This window comes from Lepisosteus platostomus, chromosome 8 (assembly GCF_059453375.1).
Source record: "Lepisosteus platostomus isolate fLepPlt1 chromosome 8, fLepPlt1.hap1, whole genome shotgun sequence".
In the NCBI taxonomy this organism is placed as follows: Eukaryota; Metazoa; Chordata; class Actinopteri; order Semionotiformes; family Lepisosteidae; genus Lepisosteus; species Lepisosteus platostomus.
In genome coordinates, this window is record NC_142618.1 from 39,785,104 (window position 1) to 39,803,944 (window position 18,841).

General features: G+C 35.4%; 1 protein-coding gene across 1 annotated transcript in view; it reads right to left on the reverse strand.

Moving 5' to 3' along the window:
* The window catches only part of plxdc2a (plexin domain containing 2a), a 217,247-nt gene that overhangs the window by 58,597 nt on the left and 139,809 nt on the right, over positions 1-18,841 (reverse strand). Inside the window, exons 5-7 of the mRNA XM_088643400.1 lie at positions 7,859-7,981; positions 3,916-4,034; positions 1,675-1,774 (exon numbers count right to left, since the gene is read on the reverse strand). Coding sequence (XP_088499526.1) covers positions 1,675-1,774; positions 3,916-4,034; positions 7,859-7,981 — 342 coding nt within the window. The remainder of the gene's footprint in view (positions 1-1,674; positions 1,775-3,915; positions 4,035-7,858; positions 7,982-18,841) is intronic.

Sequence of the window (18,841 nt, forward strand, 5' to 3'; positions counted from 1 at the left end):
GTCAATAAAACTGGAACATGTTTCTAGAACCTGAATAATGCTATCAATTTTGACTTTCAAAAGAGGCATGAGAACAAAACATGTGAGAAAGTATACTCCTGTTAAATAACACACACAAGCAGATTCAATTAAAAGGATCTTAAGTTTGCACTTAAAAGAATCTGCAGTTTCAGCATTCCCAATACTGTCTGTAATGGAGTTCCACTAGCACAAAGCACAACAACTCCAGCATTCTCCAGCCCCAGCCGCCTGAAGTTGAAATCTTCACTTTGCCAAATCAAGAAACAATTAGGAAAATATGAAATATCTATCCACTGAGGACTTAATATATTCTTTCTATAGCCCATAAACACACATTACTGTACGATGTGGATGTACTAAATATACATGATTGACTTGAGCCAGCAGTTCATACCTGAATGTTCTCTTTATAGTATATTTGACAACATGCTGCCAGGAAGCCCAGCCCATTGCTCTCCCTCTCCCTTTTTACTGCAACAAGAGGAATGCTGAACTCCCACTGGCTCTTAAGTCAATCGGGTCCAGTGTCAAACCCCAAATCAGTCATTATTCTTCACTATACAGAAACTATACAGTGTCCACCAGGGCTCTGTTCTAGCTTTAGTTTTTTTAGTATCAATATGTTAGTTACCAATGTGCTAAAAACTCCCTAGATATGACAACAGCTTTCATTTCTAAGATGCCCAAATTTATGTTCATATGACCCCTAGCTTTACTCAAGCATTCACACCGCTTAGATAATGTTATAATGTTATAATTTGACAAGATCACATTTATGCTGACTATCTCTCCTCATGAACTTTGCAAATGTATTTGGTAATTGATGGTCCTGGAATTAGTCCAGGTCATGTATCAGGTCAGGTATCTTAAAGTTGCCGAAACTCATTTTTGCAGTGCTGTGACGGTCTATTTTGTTCTTCTTTTTAACACTGTATCTGAACACATCTCTCCCAGTCTGATGCAGAAAAATGAATACATGTTTTTCCAGGCAAGGTTATTTGAAAGCAATGCATGCTGATACAGACCATCTAAAATGCATGAGAATAAAATCAACCATTTTAAATTTCTAATACCTTCTCCCTGTGGATTTAGATTAAAATTCAAAATACTGCTGCTTGAATGGTTTTAAGGGCTTGAATGATTTGGCTCTTGTCTACATACAGTACCATAATCGTGAATTCACTGAACTGATAACACCTTATCTAGTACACCTAGTTTGCACTCTGCAAAATTTTTGCAAGTGTCAGATCTTTCAAGCCAGTCAGCACTTTTAAAACCTGTCTTATAAGTCACTTTCATACTTAAAAGCTTTTAATTATTTTCATTTTACTGCATTAATTTATACATATCTTTTTTGATTGCTTTACTATAAAGCTTTGTTGTAAAGTCCCAAAAAAGGTGAGGTACTTAAAGTAAAGAGTATTATTAAAACAGTGTACCTAAGTGTTGTAAATTGTAAACACAATAACATTTAGATTAATAGAATGATAATAATTTAGGTTAATAGGATGTACCATGACAATCACAATATCTGCATAAATGTAAAAATTAAAAAGCTTGTTTTAGAACTTAATTGTGGAAATCTGATGATAGAGCAGAGTGAAAGATGCATATAAAATTATATTTTAAGAGTTGGAAGCGTTTTCTACTTACTGGGTATTTGCTGGATCCTGTGGACGACCACAAATGCATCTGAAAGTCCCACTTTGACAGGGTGATTTACCGAGCTTATCTGTGTTACCATAACTGGAATCTGAGAGAGAACATAATGAGAGCATAAAGAGACCCATCTAGTTAAGAACTGGATTAATACATAAACAAAACGGACGCTTTCCAAGACTGGAAATGACAATGGTATGACTTCCTGAAACACATACGGTATGGTACAGCATTATTAGTACATAAGTTAAACATGCCTCCAGTTGAAAGTTGTTTTCAGTGGTATCAGACAGTAGTGGTTAGGGCTCTGGAGACTCAGCTGGAGAGTTGATGGGGAACTGGGATCAAGTCCCCACTGTAGGCACTAACATATTCTTGGCTTTTTACCTTGATGTTTCCAGCTCACCCAGCATTGCTCAGGATAAGCCTGAAATAGACAGCTTATTCTTGTTGGGGGTAATGTCAAGTTTGCTTAACCCTACAGAGACCACAGTTAGCTCTGACTTTTCATTCTACCCAGTGCTCTTAGACATTTCCACTGAATTTTATCATGTGTTGTATTTTTAGGATGTGCAGTAGTAATAGTGTTTCTTGCCAGAGTTGGCATAGATCTTTTCACCATGTATAACTCTCAAGTATATATTTTCATTAATACTTTTATTACAAAAACAGAGTTTACATTTAATTAATAATTGCTTTTCCTCTAATCTCACATTGGCTTTTTGGAAAAAAATAATTTATAGGTGAATTCAGCCTTTAAGCTCCCAATATTGCACATTTAGAGGTTTTATCACTACCATGTTATTTTCAACTGCTTTTGAACTAAAAAATCATAACCTATCTATATGTTATCAATATACTATAACATAGTATAGTGGTTATTCAACCAGTAGTCTGCAGCAGTTGTCTAGATCAAATTCAAAGAACAAAGTGCATTGAACAGCACTACTGTATGTTTACAACCATTGCTCAAAGTTTAAACAAATGATTGATTTATATTTATCTTTTGAAATGTCACTATTTCCACATTTTACTACAATTCAGTGCATAAAAAAGACAATTACTGTAGTAAAGGTTTAGTAAATAAGTGAAAAATTGTTTAAGGTTATTCATTTGAGTGGTTTTTAATTTTAATTTTATTGTTTAATAGTTTGTTCTTGTGAACAAATTTCAGTACTCCTATTTTACTTCGAATTTGTTTAAATAAGGGAAGGATCCAAAATCTAACGGGGCATCAGCATTCCTTAGAGCTACCTAAAATACATTAAATCTCTTTGGAAAGACTCTGACAATTAGTTTTCAGTGAGACACCTGCAGAGGAATATTAAAAAATTCCTTTCATGCACTACAGATTAAAGATTGAACCAGTGTCAGTATTTCAAGGTCACACATGACACTAGTTAACCCCACTAGTTCTTAAAATTTTAATATATTAAAAAATGTATATCCTTACTGTTGCAGCAACAGATCTTAAAACTTTAAATGTGGCAAATCTTTAAGAATGAGTATATAAAACAAGATATTTTTAGAAGTAACCTGAAACAGAGAAATCTAAATAGTAAGGTAGCAAAATACTGGTTAAAAGCTATGTAAAACTGGTGAACCGTACTAAGGGAAAAAGTACTATTTTTAGCTGTTTCCTTTGACTACATATACACACAAACTCAGTTTTCAAAGTCAAAAGTCAGTATTGTTTCCTATAGCTTTGTGATTAGACAACGCACCAGTTAATTTTGATGCACATAATTCACTGCACACCTGACGAAGGTTCCACAGCCAAAACATTATGTTTCTTTTCTTCTCTTTTCAGCATGGAATAAACCTTTACTTGTTCCTTTATATCTAATATAGTTATATGCTATTGTAAGAAACATAATGCAAATTATAATGAATGCATTCTGGATTTTTAAAATAATAAAAAATGCATTAGATTTTGTATTATTCCCTCTGCAGCGTGCATTTCCCAATCCATTGCAAGTCTTTAAAAACGTATTAAAATTTGTCTCCATGGTGATCATATTTAACACAGTCTGCTCACAAAGGAACTGAAAAAGTCCTTTTCACATATGGTTTATTTGAGAATGAATTAATTCAAAACTTCAACTCCCTCACCAATATAAAAATCTAAAGTTTTTTAGTGCCCCTACATGACTGCACACAATCACAGGCATGCCAGCCCAAGACCAAGTGGACTCAGAAGAGGGAAGGACACCACATATAAGACATAATACTCACCTCCTTGTAAGCGAAAACTATGCGCCCATCACTGTGCAGTGTAGCCTGGAAAGTGAAACTTCCCAAACTGTAGTTGTCTTGTAGATGAACATGGTCCCACTGAACCACCAGAGCCGTGCCTTGAAACAGAAGGAAAACTGATTAGAACAACAAATGAATCTATAACAGAACAGCAGTACTAAGAAAGTTTTGCAAACTGAGAAAGAGAATATTTTAATATTATATTTTTATAATCATACAAATATAACAATAAAATATTTAATCTTTGGACCAAACCAGTACACACAGAGGGTCGACTGTATCAAAGCTGTGAGGAACCTTTCTTGCCATTTTCCTTAAGTATAACTGCAACTTATAAGCAACCCCTAACCGAGAGTCTATCTGACTTGTGGGTAAGCGCTGAACCTGAATACTCATTTTGTTGCCAATTCCAGCCACTTAAACATCCACTCTAATTGACTTACCAAACCAACAGACTGAACTAACCCGAAGACTCCTCCTGAGTTTTTACCCCATTTAAAGAGAAACTTAAGAAGAAAAATGCTCTGTTGGCCACACCTAGTTTCTTTTCAAAGCTTAACCTGACAATAACATCCCAGAAGGACAGCCTCTCTGTTACAGGATAAAATAACAAAACAAACTTCTGTTTCTGCTCAGACTGTAAGCAATCAGTGATAGTTCAACATTCTATCTGCAGTAATCAATTGTAGTTTATGAAGAGATGCAAATACTGATGTAAAAAATAAACAAGATGGGTTGAGAAGCCAAGATAATAAGAAAAAAAATCTAGAAAGGTTCACGTTAAAATTATTTTTTTTTTCTCATTCATATTGAATTCTGTTTTGATGGATGGAAGGACAGTGAGATACATAAATTAATGAAAGATATAAACAATTCAAAAACATTATTATGACCATGCTTTTTCTGTTGCTGCTCCTTTATTATTCTGAATCTTTAAAAGGCAAATTATTTGAATCTCTTGAAATCTAAGCTCAAAACTTACCTTTTTACCAGGATCTATTTCTAACCACCCTACTTTATCTTCTATATGTTCCTGTATACATTTTTCTTTTACTTTTTGTTGTACTCTTCTGTGTTTTTCCTTATCACTATGTATAGCGTCCTTGGGTTTGGAAAGGTAAAATTAAATAAAAGCTCTCATTCTTATTAAGAAAACAAATCAGAATGTGATAAAATATGGCACTTTAGAAAGTTCAGTTCAGAATTAAAAGAGCTCACTTCAAGAAGGCAGATTAAGATAAAAATGCTTCCAATACAGGAATGCCAAGGTGATCTCATTGTGAACCTAAATGAGAATAATACAAAATAATTCACTGGAAAGTATAAAAGTACATAAATCATAGTGTAATCCAAATAAATGTGATAATATTATGTATGTTGGGGAGAAATCCCCCAAACAACTGGGTCTTGCTGTGTTACAACCTGTGGTGTGAGTTGTACATACAGTATGTATTAAAACTCAGGAAAAGAGATTCAGTTAATATAAGCTAAAACAGTGCTGATCACATATTCTAATTATAGTATGTAATCAGGGGTTCACATAATTCTAAAGTGTTAGTGTTACTTCTACAGATTTGCATACTATATTAAAGAGTTATGAGAGAACATCCTATACTGTATATCACACATATCTTGTGTCACAGTGGATCACAGCTAAACTGGGTGATGTATGTACTGTAGCATCTTGGGCATTTAAAACAGTACCATGAATTGCAAGCATCTTCTTTGATAAGAATCATTCTAAGAAACAATATAGAATGAAACCTTTTCATGCTCAATATCAGTCTTCAAATATGAGCTGAAGTACATAATGTAAAAGGCAGGAGGATGTTAATAAAACCCATTGAGAGTTGTATAGTGTTCTGATCAAAACGTGGGCTCATGTTTTGCAAATTCCCTTAGTGATTGGACATCTGTATTATAACTGCCTATCAAGTATTTCAACAGTATGTGCAAAGTTCATTGCCAATGCTCAACTATGTTAACTTAAAATATCTGTAGCTACTTAAAATGTATTGAGTTCACAGAGAATTCCAAGAACTGCATTCTCTTTTGGGTCTTTCCTCACTCCCAGTCTCTCAGTCAAAATGAATGTATTTATTGACCTTATTTTTCAGCTGCCTAATTTACATACTAAATCGCTTTGATATGACCGTTTCAGGGAAGGAAAAGGAGAATACATTGGATAAGTTGTATGTTTATTACATGTCTAAAATGATCATATTGGAGGCACTGCCATACTGTTATTTTTAACACTACTAACAACTAACAAAACTGCTAGTATAATTAGAATCACCCAACAACTACTAGCTCAGTGAAAGAATCATTCTTCACTCATATCATTGATATACTATATGAAGAGAAATGCACACCTCACCAGTCGTTCAGCATTCACAGAAAAAGGAAAGCATGTTGGACTGCTACTATATTTATCAGTTCCCCTTTGAATATACAGCAGCTGTCTGTTTAGGAATGAAAAGATAACTTTCAGGGGACTTATAGAAGATGAATAAGCATTCATCTCTATCCCACTCCCTAGTTTTTATTCACTGGTGTTATGGCACAACTCCCAATAAAAACTGTATGTTTATTTCCGTTCATTTATTAGAACTATGTAGGTGAGTGTAGGGGAATATTTAATCTTGATAGCAGGTTTGTGACTGGTCAATATTGTGTATGTTCTTTGTTCATGTTCTTCATAGACAAGCATTTGTTAGGTGATAGGTGCTTGTACCATCAGTGGGTGGTTTGTTAATAGCACCACACCTTCAAACTCTCGTGAGAAAAACCCACAAAATGAACTGACATCAATTCAGATAGAAAATCACTTGCCTGTAACTCAAGAACATGGGGCACGGACCTTTTCAAGGTTTACTCTGTGTAATTTATACTGTCACGACCAGGAAGTAAACCTACATGAGAGTATCATTCCCATTGCAAAGTGTCTGTAAATGTTAAGAGAAAAATCCAGTAAGACAGCTTTACTGTGTAAACAGGCCCAGCCAAGAGGGTAAGAAGGGCTCATAAATCAGGTCACACTGCATTTACTGGAGAGCTGAGTACGGGCTGGATCAGCAGTAGGTCCTGAAACATTAAAGCCAAAGGAACATAGTAACCATATCCAAATGCCAGCTGAGCATCAAATATAGTTCGAATGAATGACAAATACAGGGTGAATTACTGTAGGTAACTGGCCTCATTGTGCAACATCAGCCTCTGTCTGTGAAAAATTCAAGAACACTAATACTGTATAATGGGCACTGATGAATACATATTAAACACTAATGAAAAACAGTAAAATTATTTGTTACCAAATTAATAAGTAAAAAAGTCAAGTACTGAAGACATTATCAATAACATATCAGGATAATTGGTTGGACTTTTGACAACTGCTACTATAAAAAAGGAGAAGAAATTGAGGTGTAGAGACTGTAAGTGCAGAAAATATATTGTCTGTTGTGAATCCTAAATGACCCATATAGAACATGTTGTAGTAAAATTCACGTTTAAAAAATTCTGCACCTAATATTTTAGCATCAGATTCTGCACCTAATACTGTATTTTAGCATTATATTTTGAATGGATGCTTTATTCATTGTACTGTAGCTCAGTCAGTGTTCCAAAACATTTGAAAATGAAGTGCTGTTAGAATATTGCGATTCTGGCTATCACCATGAAGTGTGTTAAGTTTTTGTGATTGTGTCTAACCTGAGAGTTTCACAAGATTAGGATGAACTGTGCCTTATCATATCATATCTAGTTTTATGTGCTATATTAATTTACAAATACAGCACTATATTTTATTTTGTCTTTCAGAGGGAAAACCTCTGAAACAAATACGCATCATTCCCCATTTTCTGCATATGCAGTATATTTTAAAGAGAATGGATATAGTTCAGTAATCTAACTAGTATCATCTTACCATTGTCAAAATAAATAACAGTGGAATTCCTGGAGACACTTGGGTCAAAGTTTGCCATCAGTGGAGCAATGTACTGGGTGGCTGTCAGCATTCTGTGGACCACGTCGCCTGTGTAGATGAAACCTGAAACAGACAGAGCAGCAAATGAACCTGCGGTTTTCAATCCCAATGAATTAGCCACAACATCCACAACTAACAGCACAGGGAAACTCATCATCAGCCGTACAAGCCACATAGTCCATCAGTTTTTGGACAATGTTTCATACAGCAAGTCCCTACATTGCACATCTGTATTTTTGTCATTCAATAATGTGTCAAAACCAGCTGATAAAGGAGATTCCAGGACACATGACACTCATAGTCTTTCATCTTCAGTCACTTGTTTTAAACAATTTATCACTTTGGTAAAGTTGAGGTCAGAGAACTGCTGAACACTGAGGTGGAAAAGAGGTGTCAATGAAGAGAATATGACCTTAAATATAATAGTCATAGTCAGTAGTAATGTCACCCTGCAACTCACAACTGGCAACCCACCGAACCACAGCTGGTGTGAGCCTGGTCAGTACCTGGACTGGAAACCTCCAGGGAAAGCTATGGTTGCTGCTGGAAGGAGGGTTAGTGGGGCCAGTAGGGGGCGCTCACCCTATGGTCTGTAAGGGTCCTGATGCCTCAGTGTAATGAAGGGGACACTATATTCTGTTAAAAAAGGCACTGTCTTTCAGATGAGACATAAATACGAGATCCTGACTCTCTGTGGTCATAAAAAAATCCCAGGGCATTTTTCGAAAAGAGCAGGGATGTTACTCTTTTCAAGAGTGTCATGACAATATAGTAAAAAAAAATAGCGCTAAACTGGCAATTAAAACGCTCAACTGAGTCTGTCAAAAGCACTGAAGACCCCCACAGCAGAGAAGCGTGCATTGGGCTTGGTGTTTATTTGGACTCTAGAGATTGGTTCCCCCCTAAATTATATGTAAAGCGCTTTAGGATTCTCTGGGATGAAAATATACAAGTATATCATTTACTCTATATAAAGTAAATGTGTGTTTTCATCAGCCTATAAACTGCTATGCTTCCAGGTTAAAAAAATAATTCAAACCATTGCATTTCACTGTCAGTAGCAAGACAATAAAATGCCCTATAGCAACTACTGCCATCCTCTCATGTTTTAACATTCTTTCAAACATAGATGGATCCTGGAAGCATGACTTCATAATGAATAAAAGGATACAAAAGAAATCTGCCTTCTTTTCAAATTGAATTGATTATACTTTTGTGGGGAAGGAAAATGGCCTTTTTGCTAAAAATGTCCAAGCTTAAAAGGGTATATTGCGAAGTTGCTGATTTTGCACAGCATTGCTCCCCGCTAATAATAAAATTAGGGTCAGAAATGGAATTAATAAACTGATTTCTGAGGGAGCTTCCACAAAGACTTGGCGAGCAATTGCTTACAGCTTTCTGTGCCCCAGTTTAATGCTATTGTAGTGATTCAACTGCAGGATCTATACTTTTCCAGCCCGAATGCTCCAGGATCCCATTTCCTCAATCACTTAATCTTTTTCAGAAAAATGTGGCTTTGCAGTAACTGTTTCCATTGTATAGAAAAGCCAAAGACAAATGGTTACAGCCTATCCAACTGATTACTGTACTATTTAAAAAGTTTAAAAAATAAACATGACTTAAGATTCTGGAATCAAGCAGGCACATGTCAATAAATCAACTAACAAAACTACTGTTTGCAATTATTAAATTAAACATGGATATTCATGGATATATTTACATATATTTACTATATTTACATAGAGAGACAGAGGAGACACATGGACCATATTAAAGCAAATGTAAAACTGAATGTTTGAAAAAACACTTTTTTTTGTACAACAAAAACAAAACAAGTAGAAACAACAATGTTTCTCCTCTCAGCGCAGTGGAATGAAATATATAATTTCACAGAAAATTAAATGTGTATTCTTCAGTTGGTAATAAATAAGTATACCATACACTACTGTTCAAGTAAAACAGTTTTCTAGGCCATACTGTTTAAGCAGCACCCACATCAACATCTGTTGTAAACTAAGGAGCAGTCAGTTTTCTAGACTGTAATCAGGACAGCACCCTGAGTCTCTGTAAGAGGTATGAAGTTTTTTTTTTCTCTAGCAAATATAATAAATGTAATTCTTGAGAATGTCAAGATGTAAAGATTTTTCTATTTTTGTAAACATTTACAATAAAAAAGAATGTTTGAATCACAGAATTTCCAGATTTGACGGGATAAGCACTAAGGCATACAATATACAATACTAAGTTAAGCAACATTATATTAACTTAAACCTTATACATTATGTCAATGCCAAGTTTATATTGTACACAGTGCTGAAAAAAATTGGAAAAATATATATATAATATGATGTTTTTAATCTAAATCTATGCTTTTTCTTAAAACTGAATTTATGTTTGTTTTTTGTTGTCCATTATTAAACTGCACTTAAGCTGCGTGAATAGATATAGAGTGGTTTGACAACTTCTTTAACTCTGACTATAAGCTTATTCCACCACATTAAGTGGGCTAAGTGGTAATAGAATGAGATGCTCAGTGTTATTCATTTTCTGATACAAGAATGGATAAAAGTCAAATCTAGTAAAGTCGAGGCAGAAGCGAGGTGGGAAAACTATATCTGAAAAGACTGTGAGGGCAAAATGAATATTCAGTCTTATATTTCATGACAAATAACAAAGTATATAGTAAAATTCCTTCCTTTAGGTTTATTTATATTTTTTTATCATAAATGTAGAATCATAAATAAAGGCTTTAAATCATAAGTCCAGGGTGTATCCTGCCTTGTGCAGTTGGTTGCTTGGATAGGCTCCGACTTCCCCACAACCTGATGAAGCTGTTAGAAAATGGATGGCTGGAGGTTTATTCCACAAATGTTTGTTTGTTTGTTTGTTTTTTCACAAATCTGCAGCTATATATTTTAACAACTGTGTGTGTTCAACCATAGAACTTCTACCTGTCATTTGACACACTTATTAACTCAGCATGATTTTAAGACTCCTTAAGACATTGGTATTCCATAAAAGACCATGTAATTTTTTTCTGATTATGCGATAATGATAGCCTAGCATTCTTTCTGTTCTGATTACTCCATTTAATAATGAATGAGACAGGAACAATTAAGCAATCAATACATGCTTTTCCTTAACTTTGATCTCTACTGTCATAAAAAGATATTTATGACATCATGAATTATTTTAACACATTTTGAAGCCATAATAGTTTCGCTGCTGTGCACAATATAAAGTAAGATATCACGCCCTGTACTCCTAGAGGGCGCTCTACTTCTGTCCTGTTCCTAGATCCCTGTGATTATTCATGTCTTTCCGGTGTGTCTCCTCTGCTCCTGGCTCAGCTTTGAGGGTATGGATGTCCTGAGACCCGCCTAGCACCAGGTCGCTCCTGTCCATGGCCTGAGGCCATAGGTTTCTTACTGACATCGTCTGACCCCCTGAACCTGGGCTAACACCCGTGTTGCCCCTTTTACCGCTACGCATAGGGTCTTTACTGCTCTCCTTGTCATTCCACGGCTTGCCCTTCCGACATCCTTGACAGTAAGACTTATAAGTAAAACACCAAACTCTTCTTCTGAAGCATTTCCAACCAAGATTTTCTGATGGTGCCATAAGCTGAAAAATGCTAAATATTAGGAATCATTAATGCTAACACAAATTAATGCTAAAATATTACAAATGTTTTACTACTCACTACTACTACCACCTCCAATTAACTTCTCATGTTATTTTCTAGTTTCTGCTTTGAAAGCCATACTGAAAATAAATCTGCTTTTTCTTTCTTTGTATTTTATAGGCAACGAAAGCCAAATGCACCTGAGTATTTTCAAATTTGAAAAATGTTTAATGTGCCAATTAGAGAAATTAAGACATTTATTATTCTATTTTCCCCTACATTCATGTCACCATTTGGACAACTGCATGTATTAAGAGCAAGCTGATAAATATGTGACTACCTAAATTAGTGTTTTATTAGACTGCGGTTATGCCAGAAATTGTTGTCAACGGATTCTCTAATACAAGTACCATGCACAAACCTTGCTATGTATTTTTTTTAAATGCCTTCTTACTGTACATACAGTAAATGATCAAACCACATACCAGTGTTACATGAACTGATGCATTTAACTGAAAATGTTCACTGGATATGAATATGTTCATATGAATATGGTTACACAAGAAAATATCAAATATCTCCACAAATACTGTGGCAAGGGTTTTACAGAACTTGCTTAAACTAAGAAAATACAGTGTTTCTAAGACAGGAGCTAACTACAAATGAGCTACTCGACTACACTGGCAGAATGACTTATGACTTATGTATTTGCTCAGAGATTTATGATTTTGGAACATAAATTGAAATTCAAGCAATTACCAATTGCATAATCCATGAATTCTAAATTCATTACAGCTTAGTGGAAGACAATCAGTATCACAACAGAAAACTAATCTTTAAAAGGAATAATATAACAGAGTTTTAGAAATAAATAATGCATTTTAAAATTCACTAGAATAGTATCATTTTAAATACAGACCTTTTGCATTGTTTTTTTCTTAAATCTGATATATTGGTAGTCACAAATGAGCACAGTTAAAATTAATTTACATGACGCAATTATTGGATTTCTAGAAGCTTGGAAGGAAGGAGATGGAGCAGCAATATTTCAATTAGGAAAAAAAAGTCTTTCATGAAACGGCTTTCATTTTCTTACTGCATGATAACATAAATCACAAACTCCTTCGGAATGCCATGCTGTTATTAAGTTCTTATTATCTTAGATAAGCTATTATTTTGAATAACTTCAAGATCTTTAAATAAATTATCACCAACTACTAATTTAGTGTAACTGGCTGGCACTTCTATACACTGCAGCTTACATTTTTACCCATTTATGCGGCTGGGTATTTTACTAAAACAATTCTGATGAAGCCATACCTTGCTCAAAGGTACAGCAGTGTCTCACCTGTGATTTGAACCCACAGCTTTCTAGTTACGTGTTGAGATCCTCTTCAACAAAAATACATAGGTGTTAGAAAGTGTTATAAGATTTTGGAACAGGCAATTACATTATCAAACTATTTGAGATAATTATTCTGCATAGTGCATGTGCACCTATGAGCTTTTATTTAGAATGTCTTTTATACTGTATATTCATCAATCCATCCATCTACTTGATCCAATACAGGGTCATGGGGAAGCTGGAGCCTGTCCCTGGCAAGCAATGGGTGAAAGGCAGGGTACACCATGGCCGGGACACCAGTCCATCACAGAGCACACACACACAAAAACAGACACAGACATGTTCACCCAATTTTACCAGAAGCCAATTTACCAATGAGTTTTTGGACTGTGGAAGGACCCAAGTGAACACGGAGAAAAGCATGCAAGCTCCACACAGATAGCACCCCAGGTCTGGAATTGAAATCAGGGCCCCAGAGCCACAAGGCAGCAATTTTAACCACTTTGCCACTGCGCCAACCTAGTATATGATTTTTTCTTTTACATAAACATACAAACGGATCTTAAAGAGAATGTTTGTTTAAAGAGAATGTGGGTTTCTTAAAAGGGAATTTGATACTGCTTTTTTTAGGTTAGGCCTTAATCATTAAAACTCAGAGCGATTAATGGGTTTCATAACGACTCATTTGTGTGTACAGTTGTGTGGTACAAATACATTGGCATTTAAAACTGTAAGCTTTACTTTCACCATGTCTGAATGGAAAGCAAGGAGAATGGTAAAAGGATCATACTAGACTAATAGGCAGAGAGCAGCAGACAAAATAGGCAGACAGAAAATGTGGTAATGAAAGTCACAGGATCATGCTACTATTACCGTACTGCCTGTCCTTTATCTTTCATCTGATTTTCAGAACAGATATCTGAGACCTTCAGATCTATGCTGTGTCCCTATAGAACAGTGTGGAAATGTATCTCTTACACATTCTGCTCAGTTCAGGCTGCTTCAGCCAGCCAGCTCAACTGCATCTCAACTGTTAGACCTTCCAAATACCTCCCAGGAGCTGTACAACTAAACATGACAATAAACAGAAGTCTCAAAAGACTTAACAGCAATGAAATACTCTAATTTGGCAGCCTGCCAACTAATGATTGACATTGGGGTCTAAAATAGAATTTATCACAAACTGTCCACACAATAGTGATCAGCTGCAATGTGAAGAATTTAATTATGGGTTACTGAGGTTATTGATTAATTTTAGAAAAACAACCATTTGAATGTTAATTTGCAGCAAATTACATGTCTAAAGACTTCCCTTTTATACTTCAAATGTTCATTACAATCAAATCACATTAAAATACTTCATTAAACCATTTCTACTTTAAGATTTCCACCATTCCCTGACACCTGTAAGCCAATTGCTTTTTTGCCCATTCATGCAAGAATTGTACTGTTGTATAGTATGACTCTCTTCTATAGTGACAAATCAATCAACAGCAGCCAACAGAAGTATTAAGTGTTAAGGGCATGAGAGTCTTGCTCAGTCCTGGCCTGCATTTGGCAATAGAAGCTCTTCATTGTTCCTATGAGACAGTCCTATTCATTTCCCTCAGGTTGTCTCAGGATTCTTCCACTAGCTTAAATACAATGGCAGAGAAAATGCAGCATTAATTAAAGAAGAGCCACCACTGATTTAATTGGCTTAATTATTGGCCCTCTTTTGCTATGAAAAGAAAGAATTGATTTTAGTTTTAGTTGTGAAATAGAGTACAAATCCATTATAAATGTGCTTATGTTTACAAAAATCCTTAATATCTGTATATCATATTCATAGCTTTCACTTGAGTCTCACATGCAAATGTAGTACTTACTTTTACTCTGCTTCGATGTGGGGATCAATGCACCTGTTCTGATGCCAAAGAGGAAGGGTGTGGACCATTGACAAAGCTCACACTGTGTCGTAACTATCCACTGTGATGTACAAACCTTTGCTAACAAGCACCTTAATTCCACTGTAACTCAATTAAATCCAAACTGAGCTGAAATCACCTTCAATTAAATTTGACTTTTTCGATTAAACTGTAACCTGATGTGGATTTGTGGTATGATTCCTTCAGTTTTGAAGTATAGCACCTCTCAAGGGGAAATAAATGCCTGAATTGTGTGAAATTGTGCATCACCTGAGACTGCCAAACAAAACAAGAAATAACAATTGTCATGTTTTATCCAAACAAACTTTTTAACATTATCAGCATAAGATTCATATTGAATGTGAGTCTTTGGATTAACAGCCTTTTATTCCTGGAGCAGAATGGTGAACATTCCCAGAACACCTTGGGAGAGGCTGACTGTATATGTTTGTGTTTCATTAAATGCGCCTTGTGTGTCTGCACAAGTTAGCATCTTTTCCCTGCGACTTAAAGACATTCCAGTTGTTAAAAATGAGGGGGTGATTTCCAAATTGACAGTACCCCTGTGTGTTATCCCAGACAATGGGGAAGTTTTTATGTACAGTATGTATGTGCAAACAGCACTCTGAGGACAGCTCAATAGAATCAGTTTTCCAACCAAAAGCCCAAAGCCAAAGGAAATGAATGTATGAATTCCATTTACAATTCCAATTTCACATTGGAACCTGGAATTTGCATGAAAATGTAGATAAGCCTGTCCTGTGACAGCTTTCTGATTAGAAAAAATATGACTCAGATCACAATGTCAAAATGTCTCTGTTGGTTTTCAGCCACGATCTGTACGTGCACATATTAGGTAGTACTGGGTTACTAGTAAACCCCTGGGTTGAGTGTACAGTATATATATTCAAGGTCAGGTAACTATTTAGTATAAATATTTTTAATTTCTAACTCCATGTCACCCCATCAGCATTTGACAACTTAGACATGTTGTCTTAGACATTAAATTAGACATTTTTTAGAAGACCAGACATGGAACTTTCACAATTCATAGTTGTATTACCACAGGATAACATGATTAAAGTAATTGAAGGGATTAAACTTTAAATCACTTTCAGAGCATGCAAATTCAGGTGTTCTCCCCTCATGTCCATGATCTCTGACCACAGAAACTGCATGTTACGCCCTCTACACCTAGAGGGCGCTCCTTCTCTGTCCTGATCCTAGATTCCCTGTGCTTTTCTTGTCCTTCTGGTGTGTCTTTGTGTGGGTCTATACATTTCCGGGTCACCCTTTCCTCCTCACTCAGCATTGAGGGTTCGGATGTCTTGAGACCCGCCTAGCACCAGGTCGTCTCCTCCGCGTTTCTACCCGACATTGTCTGACCTCCTGAGCCTGGGCTAACCTCCGTGTTACCCCTTTTGCCGCTATGCATAGGGTTTTTAGATAGATAAGACTTTATTGATCCGGAAGGGAAATTGATGAGAATTATTATTGATTAGAATTTATTGTTCTCCTTGCAGTGAATCCTTCTAATAGTTCAAGTTCATTTGTCATTCCAGCCATACAGTATACAAGTATACAGAGGAGCGAAATATCTTTCTCCAGGTCTCCAGTGTGAATACAGACAAGGGACTGCCAAAAAAATGCTATAGACAATGTAGACATTGACATTTCTGACAGGGTACAGGGTACATAAAGTGCAATGTGCATAGTGCAATTTACTTTACAGGATTGTGCAAAGAACTAAGTTTCCAGATTTGGAGTAGGTGCAGGAGCTTGTTGAGGAGTCTGACAGCATGAAATTACTAGAATAACAGCATATTATAAAATATTTTAGGAGTTATAAATACTTATATAACTTAACAAAACTCGCTTGTTCAAAATATTGTTTATTGTTTTAATTTGAAACATGCAAGTTAAAAGGAGCATTTTAAACCTTTTCCAAAAAATGACAGCAAGAGAGAGAGCAAGAATTTGATGCAGAAAATGTTTATGAAGAAGGGGAATACTTTTGTGTACCTCATTTTTTTATTTTATCATGCACCACTACAAGCAATATACTACATTGCAAATATATATTGATATTTCTAAATTAATATTGTTAATAACATTTTGAAACATTATTATGCTTAAGTTATTTTTATTTTGAGCGAGCAAAAATTTCCCTTTAGTTACATGATTCCATATTAATATTCAAAATTATGTGGATTTAAAGAAGTAGTGCAACAGATTTAATGAAGCTACTGTTTCACTAACATCTAACACACCAGAAGTGCCACCTATTGATCTTCTTTGGGCAGTGAAAAGCTAAATTCGGCAAAACCAAATCATACAGCTGCACTTTGCTTACTGCAGACGCGCGTTTTGACGTGCTTTCCGAATGGCTGCATCTGTACAGTATATACAGTAAATCAAACAGTAACAGAATTAACAAAACTGATGCAATTTAATTTTTCGCATTCAAGGAACAAGAGATTAACAAAAGTGGTTTACCCTGCAATTTGACTTGAACCAATGAATGAAAGAAGTGAAGTGAAATGCTGAATTACACAATCTGCCAGCTGCTGATAACTCCTCCTCACATTGCCTGCAACCTCAGTATACCTTAGAGTGATCAAGGTGCCTTATCACAGAAAAGCACCTCTGCCGATTTTCTGCATCAGCTCTACAGCAACTGGAAGGTTTATATCCACTCGATTAAGGTGCTTGGAGAATCTGTAGATGTGTGCTCTCAGACTTAGCTGCTAAGTGAAGGCAAATGAGAAGGATGCAGCATTCCATCCTCCTATTAACTACATTAAGTATTGCACTTAATATTCCATGTTTTTTAAATGGGCCCCATTTCATGGTGCCACATAAGGTCTCGATGGTACCTTATCTTGCATATCAATAGCAATGCAAGAGTTCTGACACACCAACTTATTTAATGTATGAAAGTGGAGTCTTGTGATTTGTCCTGTGTAAAAGTACCGCACAATCCAATATTCCCCTATTGCAAAGAGCTTTCACATACAGTATGTGTCATTGTGAGTGTATTCCATACAAACTGTGAAAGGCGATGAACAAAGTTTGAATGTAATTGCTATAGCTGAGACAAAGATTTAAATTTTATGTCATTTTCTTAAGACACTGTACTGACCTTTTGTTCATGCTCCTTTTTTACTAAATGTGTTTGAAAGAAAAATAGATTTTTTAATTGGGCAAGAACACTCAGAGTGTATAATGTCTAGTCTGGTAGCCAAAGACTGTGCCACAGAAATTACAAATAAGGCTTTCTAAGACAGAAAAGTCTCACCAACTTTTATTTAAATATTTTAAATATAACTGTAATTACCAAATGTTTCAGATAACAATTATAAAGCTATCTGAAACACCAGATAATTACAGTATGCTAATGTCCGTGTTAATGTATTCATGATTTCTATTTTGCATTACATTTATTTCTATTATTTTTCTATTATTCCAACAGCTGAGAGTCTTTTGTTGGCAATACTGTATATCATAGTAATCTCACATCTTATACTTATAGTTATAAACTAGGGCTACTGGGCTTGTTGTTTCTCCCTATTTTGCTCTCCTCCCTTATAAACTGATTGGACCCATTAAAAAATGCTGTTTTATATGTTTTCATTTTAAAATGTTCTCTGTATCTTCTCCTTGAACATTGTGAGCACAGTGATTTAAAAATCAGCTTGTTCACATGTACACTTTTTCTGCTGGTAAATTGCCCTTGGGGCTGACATACCTTAAGTGAATGAAGTTATTGGAGCACATCCTGCAGTAAATCTCAGCCCAGAACATCTCTGTTCTCGATGCAGGGCAATTTCTTTGTACAGGGGCAGTTATTATAATAAGCAACCAGTTATTCTTGACAACAACTGCTTTTTATGTTAAAGTAAAATTTCTCTCATGGGTAAATGTGGTGTCATTACCGAATAGGTTGTCAAACAATAGTTAATTAACATAAAAACAGTTGAAGAGAATATAACAAATCTAGAGGGCTTGTACATTGTGAGTTGATAGAATGCCAATTTTCTTATTAC